General features: G+C 40.6%; 2 protein-coding genes across 4 annotated transcripts; one reads left to right on the top strand and one right to left on the bottom strand.

Moving 5' to 3' along the window:
* The first annotated feature begins 737 nt into the window (after window positions 1-737).
* Window positions 738-11,349, top strand: LOC113129140 (proteoglycan 4). 3 transcript variants are annotated; one of them, XM_026304947.2, is made up of 20 exons: window positions 738-969; window positions 1,407-2,602; window positions 2,708-2,877; window positions 3,952-4,125; window positions 4,224-4,470; window positions 4,571-4,695; window positions 4,953-4,981; window positions 5,098-5,132; window positions 5,307-5,490; window positions 6,492-6,651; window positions 6,921-7,050; window positions 7,138-7,172; window positions 7,255-7,339; window positions 7,509-7,543; window positions 9,031-9,100; window positions 9,207-9,278; window positions 9,370-9,389; window positions 9,620-9,653; window positions 10,026-10,137; window positions 10,216-11,349. In XM_026304947.2, the coding sequence occupies exons 1-19, from the start codon at window positions 961-963 to the stop codon at window positions 10,120-10,122; spliced, it is 2,907 nt and encodes a 968-aa protein (XP_026160732.1). In that variant the 5' UTR covers window positions 738-960; the 3' UTR covers window positions 10,123-10,137; window positions 10,216-11,349. The 3 variants fall into 3 exon arrangements, with proteins under 3 accessions (XP_026160732.1, XP_026160733.1, XP_026160731.1); XM_026304948.2 differs by having other exon boundaries at window positions 1,404-2,602; window positions 9,373-9,389; XM_026304946.2 differs by having other exon boundaries at window positions 1,404-2,602.
* A 137-nt stretch (window positions 11,350-11,486) lies between these two features.
* Window positions 11,487-22,472, bottom strand: prkaa2 (protein kinase, AMP-activated, alpha 2 catalytic subunit). Its single transcript, XM_026304949.2, has 10 exons — window positions 22,312-22,472; window positions 20,994-21,135; window positions 19,738-19,831; window positions 19,247-19,391; window positions 18,253-18,340; window positions 17,792-18,016; window positions 17,327-17,489; window positions 16,906-17,244; window positions 16,696-16,822; window positions 11,487-15,646 (listed from the first exon to the last, which is right to left on the bottom strand). Exons 1-10 carry the CDS (start codon window positions 22,409-22,411, stop codon window positions 15,396-15,398), a joined length of 1,674 nt encoding a protein of 557 aa, XP_026160734.1. The 5' UTR covers window positions 22,412-22,472; the 3' UTR covers window positions 11,487-15,395.
* Window positions 22,473-24,071: the final 1,599 nt, after the last annotated feature.

Here is a 24,071-nt window from a genome sequence, read left to right as displayed (position 1 = left end):
TATGTTTAATAATCAACGAGATGTAGGCCTACAGTGCTGCAGTCCCGTGGTACCTACAGTGTAGTATGTCAACCAAAACTGAGCTTGTAGCTTGGAAACGAAGCCTGTAGGCCATACACCTGCAACTGTTTCCCTACAGCAGGCCTGAGGTCCGGAGCTGCTCTGGTAGTCCCTGACACAACTGTCTTGGCAGGTTCACTTTGGCAGTAAGAGAAAATATGACTGAGTGGCCTTTAAAATAGTTTCATTGAGGCTATGACTGTGGCACGGTGTGGATTTATGTCATATTATAAATACCTGCTTAAATACCTTTGTATTCTGTGTAACGAACCTGGAATGCTGACCTACCTCTTTTGTTTCCCTTTCCTCTATGTTTACCAAGAAGATTCAATTAAAGCTACATATAAATAAAGAATACTTTTAATGACATATTACCTGTAATCACCTGGTTATAACAAAATTCAGACTGCTTTTCAAAGATCCAGGTCTTTCTGTGTGAAAACAAGTCACTGTGGATATTTAATAGGTTTAAGAAAACTCCAGCTGAAAAGGTTTCATGTGGGTGACTCACTTTTGCGCGTACACGCAGTGCCAGCCGGGCCACATTCCTGAGGAATAAAAAAAATCAAGTGTTGTTGAGAGTCACTGTGTTGTGTTAAATGCTCACCTGGGGCTGGACCCGTTTGACAGGACGGACTGTGTTTTTTTTTTTTAAAAAGGTGAGTGTGAGTGTTCATACTCAGCCCCATTCCTCCACTGAAACCATCTCCAGCTCACATGGGACGCAGACTCCTCTCTCGATCAGGGTGGAACAAACACAAGTTGTGATAGTTCAACAAAAGCCTTGATATGCTTTTTGTTGGTCTATTTTCATCACGTACAGAATGAAAGGCTGAACAACCAACTAGCTGGACTTTGTTTACTGACAGTTTTCTGTTTCTGTGGATATTTTAACACACAATGGATCAGGTATGTAGAATATTTTCCAAGTGGGTTTATGATTTATTATATTGTAACAATAATATGTGTTCTCACGGTCAGATGGGTTACTGTTAGCATTGATACTACATTAATACTTAGTGAGCTGAGGCCAAGCTACTGTCTGTACAGTGAACTGTATCTGTATCTATTTAAAGTCTCTTGGTATATGGTTGAGGACAACAAATCAGCTCTACTTTCTTTGTTCGACTAGAAGGGGGAAAAAAAATATAGCTATGCAAATAAAATTAAAAAAAAAACATCACATTGTCGTGCCAGTTTTAAAGGGTACTTTATTTTAGCTGGATGCAGTTGAAGATAAGAACAGCCTTTAGTGGATCCCAAGCATATCAGCTGAATACACAGGTGACATATTTGCCTAATGGTATCTTTTCTGATGCCACCGCATTGTGTAATCCTTTCAGCAGGAGGGCCCAGTAGATTTTAAGGCCCTGATGGCCAAGTTCCAGGATGAAGAGCTCCACTTGAAGCAACCCAAGCACAAACCTGTTCTACGAGAGAAACCAAAGGTAGTCTCTCCACCCCAGAGCCCCTCTCATTACCTCCCTGCAGGAGCACGCCCCTCCCTGCTATCCTCCATCAACCAGAGCTTGGATACAAAGACAATGACAGTCCCTAGAGTGGTCTTCAAGGATGAGAAGGAGAGCAAAATGCCTCTGATCCAGCCTAACTCAAAAGGAAAAGGCAAGAGTGAAGAGAAGCTGAAAGTGGGTAAGGACAAGTCAAGAAATGGAAGCAAAGAGAAACTTGATGCTTCTTTAGGCTGGAAGCAGAAGAAAGAAAACAGTAAGGACAAGAAGCTCCCACTGGTGCTCCCTATAGTACAGAATGAGAGCACAGCAGAGCTTGTACCAGCCACACCTCCACCTAAAGCCACAACACCAAAGAAGAAAGGCTTCCTAGGTCTCAAGAAGTCAACAAAAAGAGATTCGATGGAGGTCCTAGCTGATCCCATCCTAGACACCCCCAGTTTAGATCTTTCTGGACAAGCTCCACTTATCCCAGTACCTCCTGACTTTGGTGATTCACCATCAGAGCCTGAAATCTCCATACCAAAGGCTCTTCTACCTAACAGCCTTTCATCTCAGTCCAGTGTTATTGTGGAAAGTATCCCGACCTCAGTTATCCCTGCCTCTCCCAACGTCACCCTACCTCCTGCCTTTATTCCCAGTACCCCCACTCCAAAAGTACCAACACCAGAAAATGAACCCCCACTTAAGATAGAAACTCCTGCCTTGCCCATTTCCAGACCTGCCAACCAAAATGAAATCAATCTGAATACACCCAGCACTGACCCAACCCATCCAACCACTCATGCCATCTCCAGTCCTCTCCCAGTGGCTTACACACGATCTCCACCACCTCCTGAGCCTGAGGTTGCAGCTGAGGCTGGTATAGAGGCTGTGAACATAGCTGCAGTGCAGAAACCCCCTTCTCCAGTCATAGACCCTCCATCTACTCTATCGTCTCCCAAAGCTCGGGGCCCGATCTCAGCACTGTCAGTTCTTGAGAGGGTCGAGGACAAGTCTCCAGGGAAGAAGACTTCTCCAGCTGACCACAGGGTTTTCAGTGCTTTGGAGAAGGCACGCAGGAAGACGACCAGGTAACCCACACAAACTTCAGGAACAAATTTAGAGTTGTGAAGTAGGGAGTGATATGTTTTGTTGATTTATATTATTTAGTCAATTCTCCTCTCCTCTGTTCTCAGCTCATTGACAAACCCCACCACACCTCCCTCCTTCACCCCTCCACCTGAAGAATTTCCCATTCCTCAGAGCCCCACCCACTCTTTCATGGAGTTCCCACCGATTGATTATGAAGATAAGGCAAGAAACACATACCCACCGAAACCAGCACAAGTTAACGGCATCGACCACTGTGAGTCTCACACAGTTCCTCCTCTCTGCTCTTGATTTTTTTTTGTGGTCATTCATGATATTTAGATTTTTTTTCTTTTACTTCTCATCTGTACATGAAATACACAAGATTTTACTATCAGGACTGGTATGTTCTATACAACTGCAGAATAATAAAAATTGTTTGCGTGCAGTTCCAGCTATACAGAAAGTCTGGTATGTATAGCATAGTTTAGGCCACAGGATTGCCTCAGGTGTTGGTTATGATAAGCAGCTTCGAAGACAACACTCTTTTGTGGCAGAAACAGCTGAGCTGCATGCAGGGCAGAGCTGCAGAGGTATGTCAGCAATGACAGAGAGGAGCTCTGACAAGAGCATGTCCATCATTCTGACACAGAGCTGCAGTGACAAACATTTAAAGTCTGTTAAACGCACGTACGGTGAGCAGTGTCACTGTGAGGACAGTAACTAAACCCAAACAGTATTAACTGCGTATGCACGTGTATAATTTCTAAACAGCCATCATTTAGTAATACATATGTCTCTCAATCAATATAGTGCAGCCAATGTGCAAGTGAATGTGCACTAACAACGAACAGATGTGGATTTTGTGAAGAATCTTCTATTTCCTGTGGTTTGTAAAACCTATTGTGCAGAACGGTTAGTTAATGTTTAAAGGATAGTTCAACTTGTTTAGCAAGAGAAGAGAAATGTTTTGTTCTGTAATTAAGAAAGCCAAGATATAATTTTATTGCACCTTTCTACAACAGAGCACTTTAAATTATAGCATATTATTTGAGGTGAAACATCTGTATTGTTTCTTAAAGCTGTCTGGACGTTTTTACTGCTATTATTGTTACTATTATCTCTGCTCTGCGGAGGTAATAACCTCTCACAAATCAAAATCTTCTCCTCTCATATTCACTCCCTTCAGTGTTTAAAAACCTGTCTCAGGTGTTTCAGCCTGAAGTCTAACTGTTTTATGCTTTACTGCTGAAATGAGAATGTCCATACAGTTTGAATGTGACCTGGTTGGAAAGTATCTGAGAAATGTGTAGTAAGATTACCATTAATTTTCTACACTCCCCTGTGCTAGACGGCATCACTGACGAGGGACCTGATGCTGTCCCAGAGCTGTTGATGGTTCCACCTCCTCCACCCAAAAAACTCCTCAATGACCCAGAGTCTTTGGGTCCTGCTCAGGAGAAGACTGCCAGACTTCCCTCAATCAATCTGAATGAATTCATCCCTCCTCCTGTGATAGATGATGGTGTGAACATTACATAATTGCACTTAAAACTTTATGAAATCAAAATTACCTGGCCTGCTAACCGCCCCGCTAATGATGTTTTTATTGTTTCCCTGCAGCTCCTGAGATCTTAGAGGCTAATGCCCCTAAGTTTGATGATGTGGCTTCAAATGCTCACTCTCCACAGCTGCTCAAGGCGGAGCGGGGGAATGGCGAGTACACTGGTCCAGATACAGTAGATGGACAGAACCTTCCAGACTTTTACAACAATGGGGCAAACACTCCAGGAACAGCTGTCCATGCAGCACCAGCTCATGGAGATGAATACCAGTATAAATTCTTCCAAGAATTTCCCCCGCCAGCAGGGTACGACACATGAATTCAGTCACAGTGCGCTTGCTTTGAAATCCTCCTCTCTGAGAACTTAACATTGACTCCTGCTTGCCCACCCCTCTGTCCTAATCAGGCCTATAGCTGAAGTTGGCAATGGTGAATATCGGAACAGAGATAACATCTATGAGGAGATCAGCGCTGCCTCAAAGAAGAAAGGAAAGACCGATGGCGGCAAGAAACGCAAAGGGGCACCAAAGAGTAAGGACTCTTACCACAGTAGTTATGACACAGTACATTTTTTGAACAGTTATAATCACATACTGAAGTGCTTCTTACAGCATCACAGAGTCACTCTGCTACCGTTTGACTCAGCAATAAATATATAGATAGATATTAAACAGAAATTATAGATGACACAGATCTCATCGTTGACGCTCTTATGGTCTGTAATGTTTTGCATGTTGTGAAAATCCCTTGTGTCCATCTCTTTTTACATAACTTTGTGTTTGCCACAGATCCATATAAAGAAGCAGCACAGGAAACAGTAAGTAGCATTGCCACTTTTGTATTAAAAACATTTTTTGCTTTATACTTGTCTGTTGGACATTCCAGTGATTTATTGTGAAATTAATCAAGCCTGATCTCTGATGGTGCTTACAGACTGAAGAGAAAACCAAGACAGGCAGGTTTGGCAAGTAAGGCGTTTCTTTTTTTTTGTTGTGTTTTTTTTTAACGCACCTCTCTTTTCATATTGTTATCCCCCAGAGACTGTTAGTGGTCTTTTTTCCTCATAATCTCCTCTGCCATTTAAACATGGTCCAAGGAATCCCTTTCAAACTAAATAATATCCTTCATTTTCTTTTCTACAGGAGTGACAAAAAGGCCATCGCAGAAGGGCCAGATGACAAAGAGCTCAAAAAGAAAGAGAAGCAGCGCCTGGAAAAGGAGAAGAAGGAGCTAAAGGAGAAAAAGGAAAAAGAGAAGAAAGAACAGAAAGAGAGAGGAAAGAGAAATGAGAAAAAGAAGGAGAATGAGATGATGAAGAAATTCAATGTGAGTGATATTATTTTGACAGGGAAGGGAGGCATGGAAGGTGCCTGAGCAGCGGAGAAGGGCTGGGTATATGTCTTGGCATACAAACCTGTCTGGATTCATTCCTCCCACTTAGAATAGTTGAGCTGAGCAGCATGTGAAGACTTAATGGAATTTGTACAAATATTAGTTTCATTGTCTGTGTTACTTCTGACCAAAGATCTCTGCACTATACTTCTACTATATATTTCTACATTATTTTATTTCCATATTATATCAACAGAAGTTTTTTTTTTCAGGATCTTTTGGAGCAATTTCTCTGGCCAAACAGAGAGAAAGAGATATATTGCAGCTACTGAAAAAACTTACAACTAGCATTAATAAAACGAGTATATGTAACTAATCTATATTCTAATATAATAAATAATATGATATTTTATATAAACAACAGGTCAAATGCTTAGTATAGAAATGAGGCTGCTTTTAGTGTTGAGCCAGTCAGCAGCAAAAACTATAAAAGGAAAAAAGACTATACTAGCTAGTGAACACAATTTAGCATTTAGGAACTGAAACCTGCTGTTTCTCTCAGGAGTTGAGTGAACATTGAACTGACACTCAGCAGGTGGCCCAAAACGTGACACTGAATGAAAGCAGATATTGCTGTGTATCTGTCAGGTGTGAAAAAGCTATTTTTTGCCAACAAGTTATACATTTTAACATAAACGCTTCACTTAATGTCAGTGTTGTGTGTATAGCTTGTTTTGGCTGTCCCTAAATGGCCAAAAAAATCAGTTACTGCAGGATCAGTATATTGTAAACACATTTCCTATAGTGATAGGAAATAGAGCTTGCCTATGATAGGCGTTTGACTAGGAAAACATTATAAAACATAACACAGCATATAAAACACATGAGTTTCATTCACATTATCATACTCTATAGCAAGTACTGTATATGAGAGAACTGTGTTTTATTAATGTGTATGTGAGTATGTCATGTTAACCTGTTGCTGTATTTGTTAGATCACAGGGCAGGAAGATGCCATATACCAGGCAAAGGCAACTGTAACTACAAAAGGACGAAAGAACGATCTTCCGCTCCGGAGTGGAGACGTCATCAGTATCATAAGAACAAACAACTGTCCCAAGGGCAAATGGCTGGCCAAGGACAGCAGCAACAACTGTGAGTTTTTACAATAATTAGCTATAGCTTGGGAGGTATGTTAAAAAAGAGTCTTTATAATTTGCTGAAATTATTTCTTTAAACTGTTAGTGAAACAACACACTCATTGCATTGCAACCTCCAAATGAGGAACATTTATGCACTTCCTGTATTCATCACCACAAGAGACAGAAAAATGCCTTCACAGAAAACTTGTTGGGAAAAGTAAGTTGAGTGCTGCAGTCCTGGGCTGTGGATCCTGTCAGTGACTGTGTGAGTGTGTTTTCCAGATGGGTATGTTGCAGTGGACCATGTGGAGTTGGACATTAAGGAGATGATGGAGATGGGGAAAAAGGCTACAATCTCCCATAAGACCACCAACCAGGCTTATGAGGGAGAGGTTACCAGCACAGGGAGCAGGTATGTGTGCACAGTGGGAGATACAGCTTTAGCCATTGCATTACATTAAAATGATGATTTATAGCTCCTTTTCTCTCTTTTTCTCAGGGCCTCAAACGGCTATCCACTGTCCACAGGAAGTTGTAAGCATTTTCTATTCTTAGTCATACTTACAGAATGTGTTTAACTTGTTCAGCAGCACTTTAATGCTGATGACATGTTTAGTCACAGATGACAGTGAGGAGTGGACTGGTGATGAAGATGACCCTCTCTCTCCTGCCCCTGAAACTGTTAATCCACTGGCTCCTGTGTAAGTACATGTCAGCCTCAAGCTACATAGGTGAAATATTTATGATTTATGCTATTTTTTTTTTATAGGGAAACCTGTCAGCTGTAGCTACAGTGATCAATTGGTTTTTCAGGCCAAAGTGTTGCATTTTTTGAGGATTAATATCTTTTCTTGTCACTTTTTTCTGCAGGGGTCATAACAGGACAATCTCCATGCCAGACATGGGTAAAGAAAAATCTCCAACCAAACTTCTTATATTAACTCTACTTCAGCTCTTTGGCTCTATGACAAACTTTTCTTTGGAAAGTTAAAAAGGACTTACCAGTCCAGTGTTGCTTCAAAACTTTTAAAGATTCAATGTGTAGAGCAATTTATTAGCAAAAATGAAATGTAGTCTTCATAAATATGTTTTCTTTAGTGTGTAATCACCAGAAAATACCAACTGTTACATTTAGTCTTAGTTTTGGAAGGAGTCTTTTAAAGCTGCATAAGGGGTGGGTCCGCTTTCATTGAGGCAACCACATTATGTTTCTACAGTAGCCCAGAATGGACAAATCAAACCTGGCTCCAGACAGGGAATCACTGTTTGTTTTAAATGTGATGGCCAACATACCCTCCCTTACACCTGGAAACTGGCTGGAATCTCACCACTAGACGCTGCTAAACATTGCACCTTTAGGAAAATATTGACCAAAATATTAGCACCCAGCGTCGTGCCTTAAAATCTGTCATTCTTGTCACAGCATTGTCTGTCAGATTACTGTCACTTGACAATAAGTGGACTTATTCACAAAAATATGTGACACATATATCTGTCAGGCTGTATCTCTTCTGTTTGTTATTATAATAAGGGTGGGCAGATACCATAAACAACTACTACAAATACCTTTATTTTACATCAGATAAGTTGATGGTTGTTTCATATAAGTGTCAGTTAACCATTTATCTATGATTTACTATCTGCAAGTGAGGTCAGGAACATCAGTTTTCATTTTTTGAGATAATCTCCATGCATATCAGGATTTCACAGATTATTTTCTGTAGAATTTGTACACACAATTGTAAGTCTAAACTCTACCAAGGCACATTATATCATTACTTTATGCAAACATGTGAAGTAAAAGAGACAGGCATGTGCCGCATTGTAAAAACAACTTGAAGTTAGTTATTGATTGTTCCACTGATTTAGCTATCTTCGTAACATGGTTATGGTCGGAGCTGCAGCAGTGGCTGTGAAACAGCTCATGCAGTCTGTTAAGGGACGTTAAAAGCCTTAGCATCCCTGATGGCCACAATCAGTGTCACAATTCACGCTCCTTCCCAGAGCTTTGGATTCAGGGGGACTTAAACTTTTATGTCATGTCATTATATCCACATTGCCTGAAATCAGCTTGGAAATAATAGAAAATCGACACTCTCTGTGACTGCAGAGCTTGCATGTACATCCATGGTTGGACTCAATAGTTTTTTCCAGTGACACAAGAATCCTTCTACGTTAAAATCTGCTAATATTTCAGACTTTAAATGCTAATCTCAACCTGTGACTCATTCGGTGAGAGGTCTGTGTAAACATGAATATGTGACTCTTGAAGTGTGTAATGGTTGGAGGCTTCAGAAAGAATCAACTGTTTGATTATGGTATAATAACTACTGTGGATGAGTCTCATGAAAACACATTAAATGTATCTGTTTTCTTAAATTTGTTTTCTTAGGAAACAAAGATCTTAGCATAAGTCACCAGCACAGCCGCAGTGACATCCATACAGATGGTGCCCACATCCAGTGAGTTCACCTGTTTCTCTCTTACACTTAGTCGCAAGTGCACACAGACATATGAGCAGAGCATGGATATATATATACGGTGCATGTGTATTTCTGTTTTAATCAGAGCAAGACATGAAGCACTTCAGAAGTTGGCAACATTTTTCCGTTCACCCAAACCTGTAGAGCCAGCTGCCAGGTAGGACTGATGCAGAGACAAGCACAGGCAAACATGTACAGACATGCAAATAAGATTTTAATTTTTACATTTCCTTTTTTTTTTTGTACAGCAGTACTGAACCACAGACAAGTAAGTGAAAATATGCACAATATTTCAAACTATATGTTGTGACATAAATTATGTATGTAATGCGTGCAAAGTGATCATTTCATTCTATCAAAATGAATTGTGCAGCAATAATACTCAATTGAAAAATCCATTTAACCTTTATGCCATTTTTACAGCAGCCTGATCTAGTGGCCTTTGATAAATTGATCTTTCAGACCTTAAGATCAAAATATTTTCTGGTTCTGTCTCAGGTCCTGTGCATGTGCAGGAAGCAGCAGTTCACCCGTAAGTAGAGTTATGACACACACACACACACACAAATAAAAAAGGTGGACATGTTGTGCAACTTGTAGACAAACAAGTTTCCTTCCTTCTTTTTTTTCCTGGAATGAGTTACAAAGCATGAAAAGAATGAGTGTTTTATTCGTGTTGTGTTTGAGAGAGAGAGACGGATGGGGGACCCCCCTCTTCTCCTACCAGAGAGTTAAGCTGCCTCGTGTCCTAGTAGGAGAATGAGTTGATTTCCCATAATCTGCTTCTCACATTTATCAGCGGTGTTACATAGGTCTGGGACTGTAGCACCTACAGCTTTTAGGAATCACAGAGTAGCAGGTGGTAGAGGAAAGGTTTAGTTATTTTTAAATCTGTTTTCTATAGGCCTCAAGCTAGTTCAACGCAGGAAATGGATTTTGATCATCCTGATATGCTCATTTTACCTCCTCCCGACTTGTATGCCGACCTGACCATGGAGTAATGCTCAGAAAACAAGGTGAGGATAAATCACATTTAGTACTCATCGGTGTGCACTTTTCTCATACTGACGTGTTTGTTTTTCTGTTTGTAACAGCCCGAAGATGATATCTGTGGTGTTGTTGTTCGCCTTGTGACCCGTGACAGTCACATAATACCATGAAAGGAACTTCATTCTCTTGACTATGACCTTATTTACCTGATGACTGCGTCCATGGCTCGTAGTAGAGGAACAGGAAATGGGGGATTTCTCGATAAATGATATCTCAACAGGAAAATCTTTCTTGCACTGTTTCTGCTCTTTGAAGCACAAACCAGCGAGGGACAGTTTGGTCAGTGGCTCTGGGTGACTTTGAACCAAGGACTTAGATGAGCTGCTGATCCCAGGAAAGGACCTACAAACTGACACACACAGGTTTTCTGTGTGCGGTGACCCAGGAGGCTCTCATGGTCAAAATTACACGCTTCATGCATTAATACCAGCAAGCCAAAATGATATAAAAATCACAGAAAAGAAGGAAAGACAAAATGCAAAATTTTTTTTTTTTTTCGTGACACCACCGTGAGGAAACACACAGAAGACACAGAGGAAGCTACAATTTTTTTTATATATATACAGTAGTTTCAAAGGTGGGATGAATTTAGTGTTCTACACATAGATTACCAGTTTACAGTGTTGGTAGCAAAGGAGTAAAGAGTAATATAGCAAATACACCTACAACAAAGAAGTTTTCTAGGTATGGTCACCAGTAATAATTACTAACTCTCATTAATTTCCTCTTCTGTCCTCCTCTGCATGTGCGTCTATAGGATTCCTAACACTAGTTTCATACCATCCTCGACATTTTCCCACCTGTTTATATCATTGAGCTTTTTGTGTATATGAGCATCTTTTTCTACTTTGTCATTTTATTTACCTTCATAATTTTGTAAACACTGGATTATATATGTGATTTTTTTGTGTCATAGTATTTAATAGGTTAAAGAGAAAATATGTCTTAAATTGTTGTCCAATAAAAATCAATATAGAGCGTAATCTAGTACAGGTCAGAGCCGCATCTTCTTCTTCTTATTATTATTATTATTACATTGTCCATAAGTTCTATTTTCTTTGCTTTTTATGGAGCTGCTGTCTGGCAGGTGTCACTTTTATGTGCCTCGTATTTTATAAGATTTTCCCTCAAGCTGATGACAAATAGGTATTACAGAGAGACGAAGTAGAGATGATACCCTGAGGTCGTTATTTATGTAAAATAATGTTGATATCTAAGGGTGCATTACACTCACACACTACAATAATCATCTGAGATGTTTGTTTGTGTGTGTGTGTGTGTGTGTGTAAAATCTCCAAATTCACTTCAGGACAAAAACATTTTACTTTTTGTTTTATTGTTTTTTCAATAAATACTTGTTAAAGTGCAAATCATAACAGCAATATCATGCAGTGCATAATAAAGGAAATCCAAAACCCAATCTGACACACATAGAGAGACAGCTGAAATGCACAAACACACACACATTTGTCTTCCTATAGTTGTGAGGACACTCATTGCCTAAATGCTTAATATCAGCCCTTATCCTACCCATCACAAAACTCCTGACCCCATTTCCAAACCTAATCTAACCTTAACCCCTAAAACAGCCCTTTAAAGTTGTGAGGCTAAACTGTCCTCACAATGCCAAAATGTCCTCACAATGATGCTACAAAATAGAATTTGTGCGCACAACTATAGAAAAACATGTACCTACACACACACACAAAACACTTTTGTTCACATTCGTTAAGCATTCATACATCACCCACATGACATAGACTGGTGTATTTAAGGTTGCACTAATCATAAGAACCACAGATAAACAACACAGCTTTGCTGTTGAGAAACTCACTTTGGTACAACACAGAAAGTCTGTTTTTGATTAGGCCCTCTGGCATGTGTTTTCCAGCTCTAAACACAGATTAGAGTTTTACATGACTAACATGCCACTAGTAGTTGCATACAGCTGTAATAGTACAGTATCTTACAGTAAATACTGGTTATATCAGGGTTTTTTAATCTGACCCATGACTTCTCCAAGTTAGTGCACTCCACTCATCGAGATTTTGTAGTGTTGTCATGAGCAGCAGTATCAGGAATGCTCCTGATGTGACCAAAGTAGCTCAAAATACAGAGGACCAAGTCACTGAATACACAGCTACAGTGTAATACAGAAGCTTGACTGAGCAACATGGGATGGTGTTTGTGCAGGTGCATGTGTCTTGCAGTAGGGAGCAGTGTTTCCCCCTGACAAAGTATACGTAGTGGTTTATACGCCATCACATACAGGAAAGACAATCCACGAGACATAAAAACACAACACATGTAATAAAGGGATTCAGCAGAGTAAGAATGTGGCTTTCAGTGTTACAACCAGAAGTCTTCACAGTGCTCTGCTAAGGCGAAAATCCGTTGAAGCAGCAAACAATAACAAACTACAACCTCAGTTCACATCCTATAATTATAGGTCCCACAGAGCACTCAGTTAACCACATCTTTTGTGAATAGTCCATCTGGACTACTGTGACTATTCACTTCACCCACATGAAATAATACCACATGAATAAGTACAGAAAAGTATCCACATGAAGCAATACTCTGAAATAATTTAATAAATCATTAAAAGTCAGCCCATTATTATGAAATGTTGTCAATGTTCTTATTTAATAGAGACCCTAGTAAGTCAAATAAATACATCCTGTTCTGTTAAAATAATGACGGAAATTTCATAATCGCAGGCTGAGATTAATGAAGTTATTAAAATATATTGCTATTAGATTTCTATGTATTATTTTGCTGGATTTATTCATAATGATTTTCCCTAATTTCTAGTTTATGGAATTTATTAGATGTGGTTTGATAGCTGCAGCACCAGTCTAAAGTATAGTACATACAATACTACACCTCCATCCTCTGTGTTTTACTGAGAACAGTAGAAAGGCAACAGTCCAGTGCTCTATCAAAACAATACAGACCAAAAAAAACCCAGAGAGAGGAGGAGCAACTATCTAAGCAGCTCCAGCTTTCACTTTACATTCAGTCAGAAAAGAGTTTGAAAAATATCGTATGGCAATAGAGATGCACTGCGCAACCCAGCTAGACTAACATCTGACAAGACAAGGCAGAACATGTATAACAGCAGGTACAGTAAAGTTGGTGCATTAGTTCAGAGTGTAATACAATAAACAGCAAATCTCCGACTGGCCTCAGCAAATGAGTTTTTAAAGTGCAGACTGAAGGGACGACAACAGCTGAACTGAAGAGACACACAGACACACATACACACCCACACACAGGTAACACTGCCAACAGCTACGATACACCACATACTGTTTCAACCCTCATCTAATTCCAGGTCTCCTGATCTCACTGGTGTTCTTACCACTGCAAAGACCCTCCTGACAAGCCAGTGTTTAGTCAGTAAGAAAACAATACACTCTACCCTCCGTTACACACTGGCCCATCCACACACTCTCCATGTATAAATGCACAGAATTACTGTGTTGCAGTCTTTAAGGCAACTGGAGAAAGGTTTCTGTGGCTTATACTGCCCTGCAGCAGATACACACCATCTCACATGAATTTGCCATCTTTATTATTTCCTCCTGCTCTATCATTGTCACCTGATTACCTAGTCACACACAGAAACGCTACAGGTATAACTAAATAGCCCATATTAATCTATTACTGCTCAAAGGCTTTGGAGCATTTTTAATATTAACTATTAAAATTATGTACTAAATAAAAAAATAAACATTAGCTGAAGATTTGCTGTCTTTTAAAACGGGTCTAAATTCATATAGAATTTTTTTCCCCTGTTGGTTATAAAAAAGCTAATTCAACCTCACCTCACAATAAAGAGCAGAATCTCTGCTTTCTGGTCATCATTTGCCATCTTCTCACAATTTAAAGGCTTAAGGCCATAATAAAAAAGTAATGAAAATAACTGTTATTAACTGTAGCCTTAATTGTTGCACTCTTCATTACAATCAGGACATGGCTTGTGTCATTTCTCAGTTTTACTGCATATGTGAGTGACTGCCGTATCTGTCCTCCTAATGTCACAGGCCTGCTTGCTTTTTATTAACATTCTGTGCATGCATGGGCGAGCAGTATATTAACAGTTGCTCAGCTTCTCATTTGCTAAGGACTCAACAGAAGTGTAAAGGCAATGTGTGTGTTGCATATTTGTGACAGTTGCTGAATGTATAAAATGATTGTGTAGGAAAAAACTAACAGCTGTATGTGTCTTTGAAAATCTAGTGAGATAGTCCGTTGTTATTCAAAAAAGCAATCAGCTAATAAGGTGCGTATAAAAACCCATGTGAGATGATGTGTGTCTGCTTCAACACTAAATGAACAGTCAGTACCTTGCAGAGCATCATTCTATCATCCTGCTGTCTCTCTAGGTTCATTAATTGTCTACAACCTATCCAAAGGACAAAATTCTATGTTGATGCAATGCTTAAATAATATAACGGTGCTAAAAAAAAAAAAAAAAAACAATCTCTCAAAAATAAATATGGATCTGCTATCTAAATAATAATAGTCTTCTTTGATGTATAAAGTAGAATATTTGGTATACCATTGTCAACCTTTTCTGCTAAGTAATGTGATTGTAATATAAATATAATATACATGGATAACAAAAGCTTTTTCTTTACAACCATATAAAATCTGAACTAACATTTTACATGTGGTAACCTTCCCTCAGACCTGGTTTTGTGTCAATTTTAACAACCAGTCAAAACATAAAACAAGAAGCAAAACTGACCTTCTGTCTGGGGCAAACTCAGCAGGATATTCCGCCATAAACATGTTATGGTGGATGATGACATTTCAGCAGTTGGTAACAGACTGAAGGTGGGAGGAGTAACAGTGAACTTGACTTTTGCTGATTCCAGCATGACTGTAAACTGTGACCTCTTGCCTCATACACTTTGCTCATCACCAGTACTTCACAGATTCCAGTCTCAGGATCAGTTTTCACCAGCTGTACCCAATGTTTAAAAACCAAGACTGACCCAAGGACTGTTATAAAATAAGAAAAAGAAGCTCTTAATCTGCTTTTTTCCCCTCTTTCTCTCTCCTTTCCAGTCCAATACAGCTGGAGGAGAAATGGAGAGAAGACAGAAAGAGGAAGTCACTCCAAACAGCTACACTCCCTACATCCAAGCTCTGCAATTGGCTTAAAAACCCCACTGAACATCCAGGTTACAGTGAGGTTAGGAGACAGCAGGTCTCAGCGTGCAAGTGTGGTGATCAGACTGGCACACATTTCAAAGAAGTCCATGGTGTGTGATCCCTGGCGGGGAGTGAGTAGAGGAGAACTACCGGACAGGGATCCAGGGAGAGAAGAGCTAAGCTGGGGCAGATCAATTGCTGGACTGGCCGAGTCGATGCTCAGCCTGGGTCTGTGGAGACCAGCTGTGGAGCCTGACCTCTGAGGAGTGGAAGAGCCAGATTTAAAGCCTACAGCCTCAATGATGTCATCTGGGGGTAGAAGAGAAAAAATAGCATCAGCATTCAAAAGAGGAGCAGTCTCATGAGTTACACTCCTGAACAAAATCTTAAGACCGGGGGAAACATTACAAGTATTTGCATTTCGCACTAGTGGATCATAACCAGGTTACAAGTACTATTTCAAAATGCCAAGAGAAGACACAGGAGCAAGAGGCAAAAAATAGTAAGCAATTTATTGAAACCTGCATTTAAACTCAAACAGGCATAAGTTTAAGACCATAGCTCAAAAAAAAATCCCAATTGGCTTAAAAACCTTTTGGCATTTTGAAGCACTACTTACAATCTGGTTACCAGTGTGAAATGTGAATACTTGTTATGTTTCCACTGGTCTTTATCAGATTTTGTTCAGGAGTGTATATGCTAATCCAACCGCGCTAAGACAATGTTTACCAGCTAAAAAGTTCATCATTTTAAATAGCGTTGTAATTGGCACTAAACACAAAATACAGCTAGTGGGATGTTGTTTTGCAGTTATGTGATAATCATGCAAAGTACTGGACAAATAAAAATTCTGACTTCATAATAGTCCCAGATAAAAAAAGTTAGGCAACCACCAAAGTGACTAAGTAATTCAAACAGAAATGTGAAATCTGGATCAGATTTTTTGACAAACCATCAAATAATTGTAGAGACATTTCACTAAAAACCTAAAACTAAAAACTACATAGTGGCTCTGACCAAGAGGCAGTCAGATTTAACCTCTGCAGATCTTGAACTTTAATACAAAATTTCTTGGCAAATCCAAGTGAGACACTTCAGCCTGCACCCAGCAGTGGACTGACTGACAGCTGTAATGTAAATACATCACTCCACCTAACAGCCTCCAGCACATTAATGCTCTAATCTAATATGACTTGTTACTGGGTTGTGCTACTAACAGATTTGCACCTGCGGAGACCTATTTGCTTTATGATAAAAAGACATTTAAATTTCAGGGAATCACAATGCTGATAGATTCATCATTTGTCACAAAAACTCAGGTCATATTGTATATAATGGTGATTATGTATTTCACTAACCATCAATGCTCTTGAAGTCAAGGAGGTAGGATCTGTTGTCCACCTGGTAGAGCTGCAGACTCATTTTTACCAGGTTGCCAGTCACTGGATTTTTCCTCCGCACGCGCAGATGATATGGGTTCACCACCTACACAGAATAACAGAAGATAGTTATACTTTAAGTGTAGGTATGCGTGTCAAATGTGCATGTTTAAAGACCTATCCCATTACCTTCCAGTCAAAATTGAGTTGCTTCATAGCCCTGTACACCTCAGCCATGATATCATAGGGTCTGCTCTGGCTCCTGATACCGAGGTGCCACTTAGCTTTCTTCACTGCTAGAGGTTTGGGACGGGTGGTGTTGAGAGCATCCAGAGGACACCGTGACTTTGGGCTGTCAGCCAGGAGTGGAGGCATCCTCTCCGGGTGGGGTTTGACACCGGGGGGCAGTGGCATGCCTTCCTCTATGAAGGAGCCCTGTGGAGGACTGGAAGCCAAGTAGAACTCACTGGCCTGGGTCATGATGCGCCGGTTGTCTATTATTAGGTGATAGGCTACTGCTAGCTGATCCTAGATAGACAGAGACAGGATAGAAAGTCAACTGGAGACAGGTAATTCACTGAGAGCCATGAATGTGTTTCTGTGGGTGTACCTGTGGATCTCCACTGTACAGGCTGGATACAACCTCGGACTCAGTGCATTCAAACTTCTCACAGACTTCTCTGACAGCTTCCTCATCTAGGACTGTGGCATCATATGAAGGGTCTTCAGGAAACAGGTAGCCTGGTAGGTCCTGCTTAAACCATTCATGTTCCCTGACAAAAAAAAAAAAGAATAATCATTGAATGCACACCTACTGTAAAGTAATCGGGCTTAATTATAATATTAAACCTAATGTTGATTTTATCACTCTTAAAATGTCACACTATGACATGCTATTTAAACTTTCATGAAATCAAACTAGCGTCCAACAGAGCAGTCTGTGTATTCACCCTTGGGAGAGCAACAAAGGTACTGGGTGAGAATTAAGAGTGTCCGTGTTAAGAGTGGCCATTTCAAAAACAAGGTGGATTGATGAGAATTCTGTCGATTAGACCCAACAGAGTTGGGTCAGTACCTGATGTCTTTGATGGTGGCTCTCTTTAGAGGGTCCACTTGCAGCATGAGCATCAGCAGTGATGCCACAGAGCGGGTCAGGTACTCAGGGATGTAGAAGACTCCTCCTCTGATCTTCTTAAACAATGTGGGGACATGCTCATCATCAAAAGGCAGAGTGCCGCACAACAGGGCATACAGGATCACCCCGCAACTCCAGATGTCCACCTCTGGCCCTGCATAGAGCCTGTCAGAGTGATGAGAAGATGTGACAGGTAACAAACAAAAACACTCACATTTTTTTTACATGTGAGCTCCTGTTTTGTTTGTATTGTGCATGTGCCTTACCTATAATGACTATTTTTACACATTTTATAGACTAACAATTAATTAATTGCAAAAAAGACTCTTAGATAAATCAATAACAAAAATGATGGTTGGTTGCAGTCCTAATTATTATTGTAGCATAGATCACAGACATACCTTCCTGAGATGACCTCTGGAGCAGCATAGTTAGGTGAGCCGCAGCTTGTCCGTAGGAACTCCCCATCTGACATCATATTTGACAGACCTGTTGGCCAAACACAAGAGAAGCACTGATTGACACCGTTCTGTCACAAACAGACAGTAATGAAACAATCCCCTAATATGATATTATTGCTATTGATCCTTCGATGGACACAGGTTAAACTGAACACGGCATACCACTGGGAGGGGAAGAGTTATACACTGAAAACACTGCTGATATCTTTATCCTCCTTTAACCACCAAGACTGTAAGCTCTGAGTGCAAAGCTCATCTAATTGGATAAGCTTCATGCCTGCCAGGGCGTCAGCCAAATGCTAAACACCAGATGCTTTACGATGTGCTGACCTTCCCTTTATCTTTTATCCTTGTTCCCTTAACACTCCCTCTCTCTGCTCACCGGTGTTTGTTGCTCTCAGCCAAAATACTTCTCCTGCTGCACACCCCTGCCGCACCCCCACGATTCCTTCCCTATCAGATGACACTGGGCCTCAAGGCTTCCTGCCAGACTTGATATGTGACCTGGCCGTTGCTAAGGGACCTCTCTCCACCCTACACTCCCTGGTGCACACAAGGGTCTTCTTCGGTTTTTGAAAACATTTCTCTCTTTCAGAGTCATATTGCATCAGGCTCAATCTCTTGAACAATCAGCTAGAATAATTATGCCACAAACAATAAGAAATTCTTTTAATAATGAGGTTAGTGCAGTGCGTTCACATTTTTCTACAACTGTCACTTAGCCATTATCAGACTGTCCAGTTATCTACTTGGTTAATTCTGATTAACTCTGCCACAAACTGCCTCTTTCTATTTCTTATTTCCCCATGAACACACAAACCCATTCTGTTATGCTTTCTCTCTTATTAAATTCCCTATTAATCCTTTGTTTCTGCCAAGCCAATCCCTTATTCTCCCTCTCTCTAGCTCAAACTGTGTTCTTTGGGAACCCTACCAAAGTCGGCAATCTTGGCGTTCTTGCTGGCATCCAGCAGGACATTCTCAGGTTTAAGGTCTCTGTGGACCACCATGTGCCTGTGGCAGTAGTCTACAGCTGAAATAATCTGCTGGAAAAGACGGCGAGCTTCTGTGTCCTCCACCTGAAAGACACAACATGAACAGACACAACTGCACTGTGGCTTTATTTTTATCTGATATGAAAACATGTAGCTTTATGTAAAAACCAAGTGCAGAACCAAGCCTATGGCACATGTGTGTAAATGATGCATAATGATGTTATGTGCTTTCTTGTTTAGAACAAATTTATCATGTTCAGGGGTGGCCCTGAGGTTATTATGGCTCAGGGCCCAAGTAAAGTTCAAGTAGGATTATTCTACTAATAATAAAGAGAGGCCCTAGAGGAGGTCATCTCTACATAGCGCTCAGTGTCTGTGTGTGCTTGTGCAGAAGATCATGTTTCACTCAAAACTTTAAATAAAATCTTACCCGTCCATGTTTGCAGATGTAGTCAAACAGCTCACCTCCAGACACATACTCCATAACCATAAAGAAATCTGTGGGTGTACTTATCACCTGGTACCTAAAAAACAAACATAGATTTGAATTGACATAGACTTTACACTTAAGCTAACAATACAAATATCTATTATGGGGCCTCATCTCATCTCTAAACCTCCAAACTTACCTTATTTACTTCAAATCATGCACAGCATAAATAGAAATTAATATATACAATGAAAGTGATGAAAGTGAAGCTGAGCTGTGATATATGGCTGTGATTGTAAGCATTATTTTCATAAAGGTCAAGTATATTAAAATGCATGCCCAATCTCACGAATGGATGCTCATGGGAAATTCTGCACTTCATCACAATCTACTTTATGCCTGTTGTACTGCATGTAGCACAATACAGTTGGCAATGTGGGAGAAATAGACACAAATCGAATTACAGTTTTTTGTGTTTGTCTTAGATATGCACCAAGAGTGTCTAGGAAATCTAAGCAAAGTGATCCATTGAGAGAAATATTAAGGACATTTGGGCTAATTCATTGTGTGGTCATTTTACAAACAGGGCCACTACATAACACAGTTTGTTTTGCTCGTTGTTGTGTTCATTCCTGAAGCTATCTATAGCAGTACAGTCAATCCATGTGTGTGCCTAATACATAATTGTTGTGTTGTGTTTATGAATGCAAATGTTTCTGACAGCGTGTCCCACAGCACTCCAGCTCACGACCTGAGAGCTCATATATCTGTCATAACTTACAGTGGACTAACCCACAACCCTGGCCTAAAAATAACAGATTGTTGAGAGAGACACAGAGACATGGACTGAAAAGGGAGAAAGGGGCCAGGAAGAGAAAAGGAAAGAGGAAAAACAAGACAAGGTCAAAGAAAAAACACAAGAAAGCCATGTAGGAGTTACAGCAACATCTATTATCTTAACTGGAGATTTGCACTAACCAGAACAGATTTTGTTATCTAGTTCCAAGCCTGTGTGTGTGTGTGTGTGTGTGTTGCTATGTTTGCACGTTCTACCTCCTGGGAGCCCTGTGGGTATGCTCAGTACAGCTCAGCTGTAGTAAACAAACAGGAATAAGCAAAGCATGCCACAACACACAGCAAAAGGCCAACATTACAACAACCCCTAATTTAACCGAACTCAGTTATCTCACAGTGTAGTCTGTTACCACTGAGAATCTGGAATCTAACTGAAGGATATGCCATCTTTCTGCACTTACAGCTTGATGATGTGTGGGTGTCTGAACAGTTTGAGATTCTGGATCTCTCGTTTGATTTTCCCCACCACATCGAGACTGCGGATCTTCTGTCTGTTTAGGATCTTTACAGCCACTTTATGGCCTGTCAACTGATGCTCCCCAACTAAAAGACAACAGAATACAAATATGAAGCAGATACAGTAGACAGATTATTAAAAAAAAAAAAAAAAAAAAAACATACATTGGCAGTTATGCAGAAAATGCCAAAGGAGGTAGGGTCAGGTATAGGTTAGTAATGACTTAATCATATCAGCCAATGAAATGAATAAATTGTGTGTATGTGTGTTTTATTAAGTTTTCCGGCCCTGCCTTATCCGCTGACCATGCTTCATACTCAGTGGCCATATTATCACTGTAGCTGCCAAACCCTGCACAGCTGGACGTCAAACACATCTTCAGTTATTAAGCATTAATACTTACTCTTCCCCCACCTTAGAATTAAACCCTTTCAAACAACCAGTATCATTTACAAATTTCTGTTCAATTCGGGATTGAATCGCTATGAGTTTATATTCAATTTCCTCATGGTTTCGCTACATGTGTCATGCGGATTTTCTACCCGTTTTAAAGCGTTAATGGTGTCGGCTAGCGTCAGGCTGAGACACTACAGGGTGAACATGGAGTTAGAGCTCACAAGGTCACGCCGAGTGCCCGAAAACTAGCTAAGAAAACTGTATTCCCACCCTGTGATATTCCTCTCTAGCAACACTTGACGCTTGTAATGTTTTTTTCTCGACTCAGTGGGCTCTTAACAGACTAACTTCCCCCCGGCTAGCAGGGGTAACATGTCGGACTAGCTCCACCGTGTATAAACATTTTGGCAGTTTCCAGCCTTGAGCCCACACGGTGCGTTACAGGCGAGCGGGGAGGTTCAACGATGTCCTTAGCCCCGAGACAGGACACAAAGCTGCCGCAACAAAAACTCGACAGTGTCTAAGGTTGAACAGAAATGGTTTTGTGGTGTTAGTGTGACTGTGCATGTAGCCGCTGTCCTCCAGGTAATAACGGCTACACCTGCCATGGCTGGAACGAGCTACAGACTGAGGCTTTGGTGAAACAATTTGACTTTCAAGCGGTCGCATTCCCAGAGCATGTTTACGCCTTACATCCGTCTGCTGCCCGCCGTCAAACCACCGGGCTACGCAAACTGCGCACTGACCGCCGGTAACTTCAACACTGTCCGTTTAGGGGGGGGATACAGGGACTACTTCTCCATACTCCGAGTGAAACGCAGAAACGTACACGATATAACCGGCGTGACACAAAAACATGACTTAACTCTTCACTTTCCCGAATGTTCCCACTCCGAGCGTGTCGCCGAGGATGTAGTGGCCGATTTTTACCCTGCCTTCGTGTTTCTGTTGCTGCCGCTCTGCCATCTTCTCCGTTACCGACGGCTGGGATCGCTCGGTGCTGCCTGTCTGTTTATGGGGCGCACGGAGGGGCGGGGCACTTCGCTCCTCTCGCTGCGAGGAAGGCGAGAACCACAGCACCGACGATGGCTCGACCCCATCAAACACACACTGTCAGGTTTACGCAAAAGCTGTAGTATAACAATGACTGGTGACCTCCAGGCGTAAAACATGACATAACCGGGATTATCCCTCCAGGAACCCAGTGGCCTCCAGCTGCAGCGCTCCTTCGTGCAATGTGCATGTCTCCCCGTGCTGGTGTTGCGTATCGCACCCCGAGGTGCAAGGTGATAAATACTACACCTGGGCCAGGTCTAGGTGGTAGCCGTGTGAATTGAAGATAGTTGTATATCCTAAAACATCCAGCCATCACTGTTGCTTTAATGATCCGCTGCTCAATGAAATACAATGTAAAACGATGCAGCCTTTTTTTTTTTTGCACCAGTGTACAACAAGCATGCGATGCGTTCACTAGCCTCTATCTATACAGGTTTATCTGTTGTGTAGCTCAGCTGGCATGTAGACCAGATACTGGCTGTATTTTTAATGAACTGAAGCCATGGAATAGATTTAGCAGAACCAGCTGTAAACCCGGGCAATTGAGTACTCGATCTAATGTGTTGATGTCATCAGTAGACTGTGCAGTGTACAACTGGGTCTCATCTGCATAGCCGTGATAACTGATCTTATTTTTGCTGATGATAGAATCATGTAGAAATATATACAAATTAAACAGTAAAGTCTGTAAATGGATCCTCGTGGGACTCAGGATAGGAGATTTATCAGAGCTAAAGTCTTTTAAAAGATAAGGTCTGAACCAGTGTAGCACAGGCCAGCTCTGAGCCTTTTAATAAAATGTTATGGCCAACGGCATCTTCAATAAATGAAGAAATAATCCAGGATGGAGTAAACAGGTAGTGATGTTAAGTGTGTGATGTGATTAGGAGTAAATAAATTTAAACAGAGGTTGCAGGAAATGCATCAAGAGAAGAAGTGGGTGATTTGATTCACGTTGTGAACTAGACTGTGGCATTTCCCCATCAGTCTTTCATTTTTATTCTTATACATGTGTGCATCCCATACAGTCCACATCCTCCCCATATGCATCTCATATTGTTGGTTCCCATTTCTATCCAAAAATGTTTAAAAAAACAAACAAACGACACAGATTGGACTTAAAACCACCACATATATGATAAGATTCAGTGATACTTTCTGAAGATGCTGATTAAAAAAAAAATTGCTGCAATTTTCAGGTGAGTTGTTCGTATTTGACCACTAGATGGCAGTGTAAGGTTAATGTATTAATCGCCAGTATGACTTGGAACTGATTCTGCTTCTGTCTTGTGCTGGAGGCTCGAGCTTGCTGTGTATTTTGAAAACATTTGAGGAGCTGGTGCTAAAACTTTTTCTGATCAAATATTAGAAAAGAGGCTATGCCTTTTAATACATCTTTTCTAAGATAATGTATGTTTGCAATCACCGACAAGATGAATTAATTCGGTTTTTTTAAACACAGTTATGTTTAATAGATAACAACGGTGTTGACAACAGCAAGAAGAACTGTCATTCTTTTCAGGAAACCCCATTACCTATTATATATCTCTAACAAAATATTATGAACTTC

This window comes from Mastacembelus armatus, chromosome 4 (genome assembly GCF_900324485.2).
Source record: "Mastacembelus armatus chromosome 4, fMasArm1.2, whole genome shotgun sequence".
Taxonomy (NCBI): Eukaryota; Metazoa; Chordata; class Actinopteri; order Synbranchiformes; family Mastacembelidae; genus Mastacembelus; species Mastacembelus armatus.
Note: the sequence above shows the minus strand (reverse complement) of the source record. Positions and strands in the feature narration are given on the sequence as shown.

Bases quoted from the DNA above. Each gene is read 5' to 3' on its own strand.
- LOC113129140 (XM_026304946.2), top strand. The intron at 4,471-4,570 runs GTACGACACATG...TGTCCTAATCAG, and splicing joins GAATTTCCCCCGCCAGCAGG to GCCTATAGCTGAAGTTGGCA. The intron at 9,390-9,619 runs GTAAGTGAAAAT...GTTCTGTCTCAG, and splicing joins CAGTACTGAACCACAGACAA to GTCCTGTGCATGTGCAGGAA.
- prkaa2 (XM_026304949.2), bottom strand. From the start codon at position 22,411: ATGGCAGAGCGGCAGCAACAGAAACACGAAGGCAGGGTAAAAATCGGC. The intron at 17,490-17,791 runs GTACTGACCCAA...TTTTTTTGTCAG, and splicing joins GCCACCATCAAAGACATCAG to GGAACATGAATGGTTTAAGC. The intron at 16,823-16,905 runs GTAATGGGATAG...TATTCTGTGTAG, and splicing joins AACTCAATTTTGACTGGAAG to GTGGTGAACCCATATCATCT.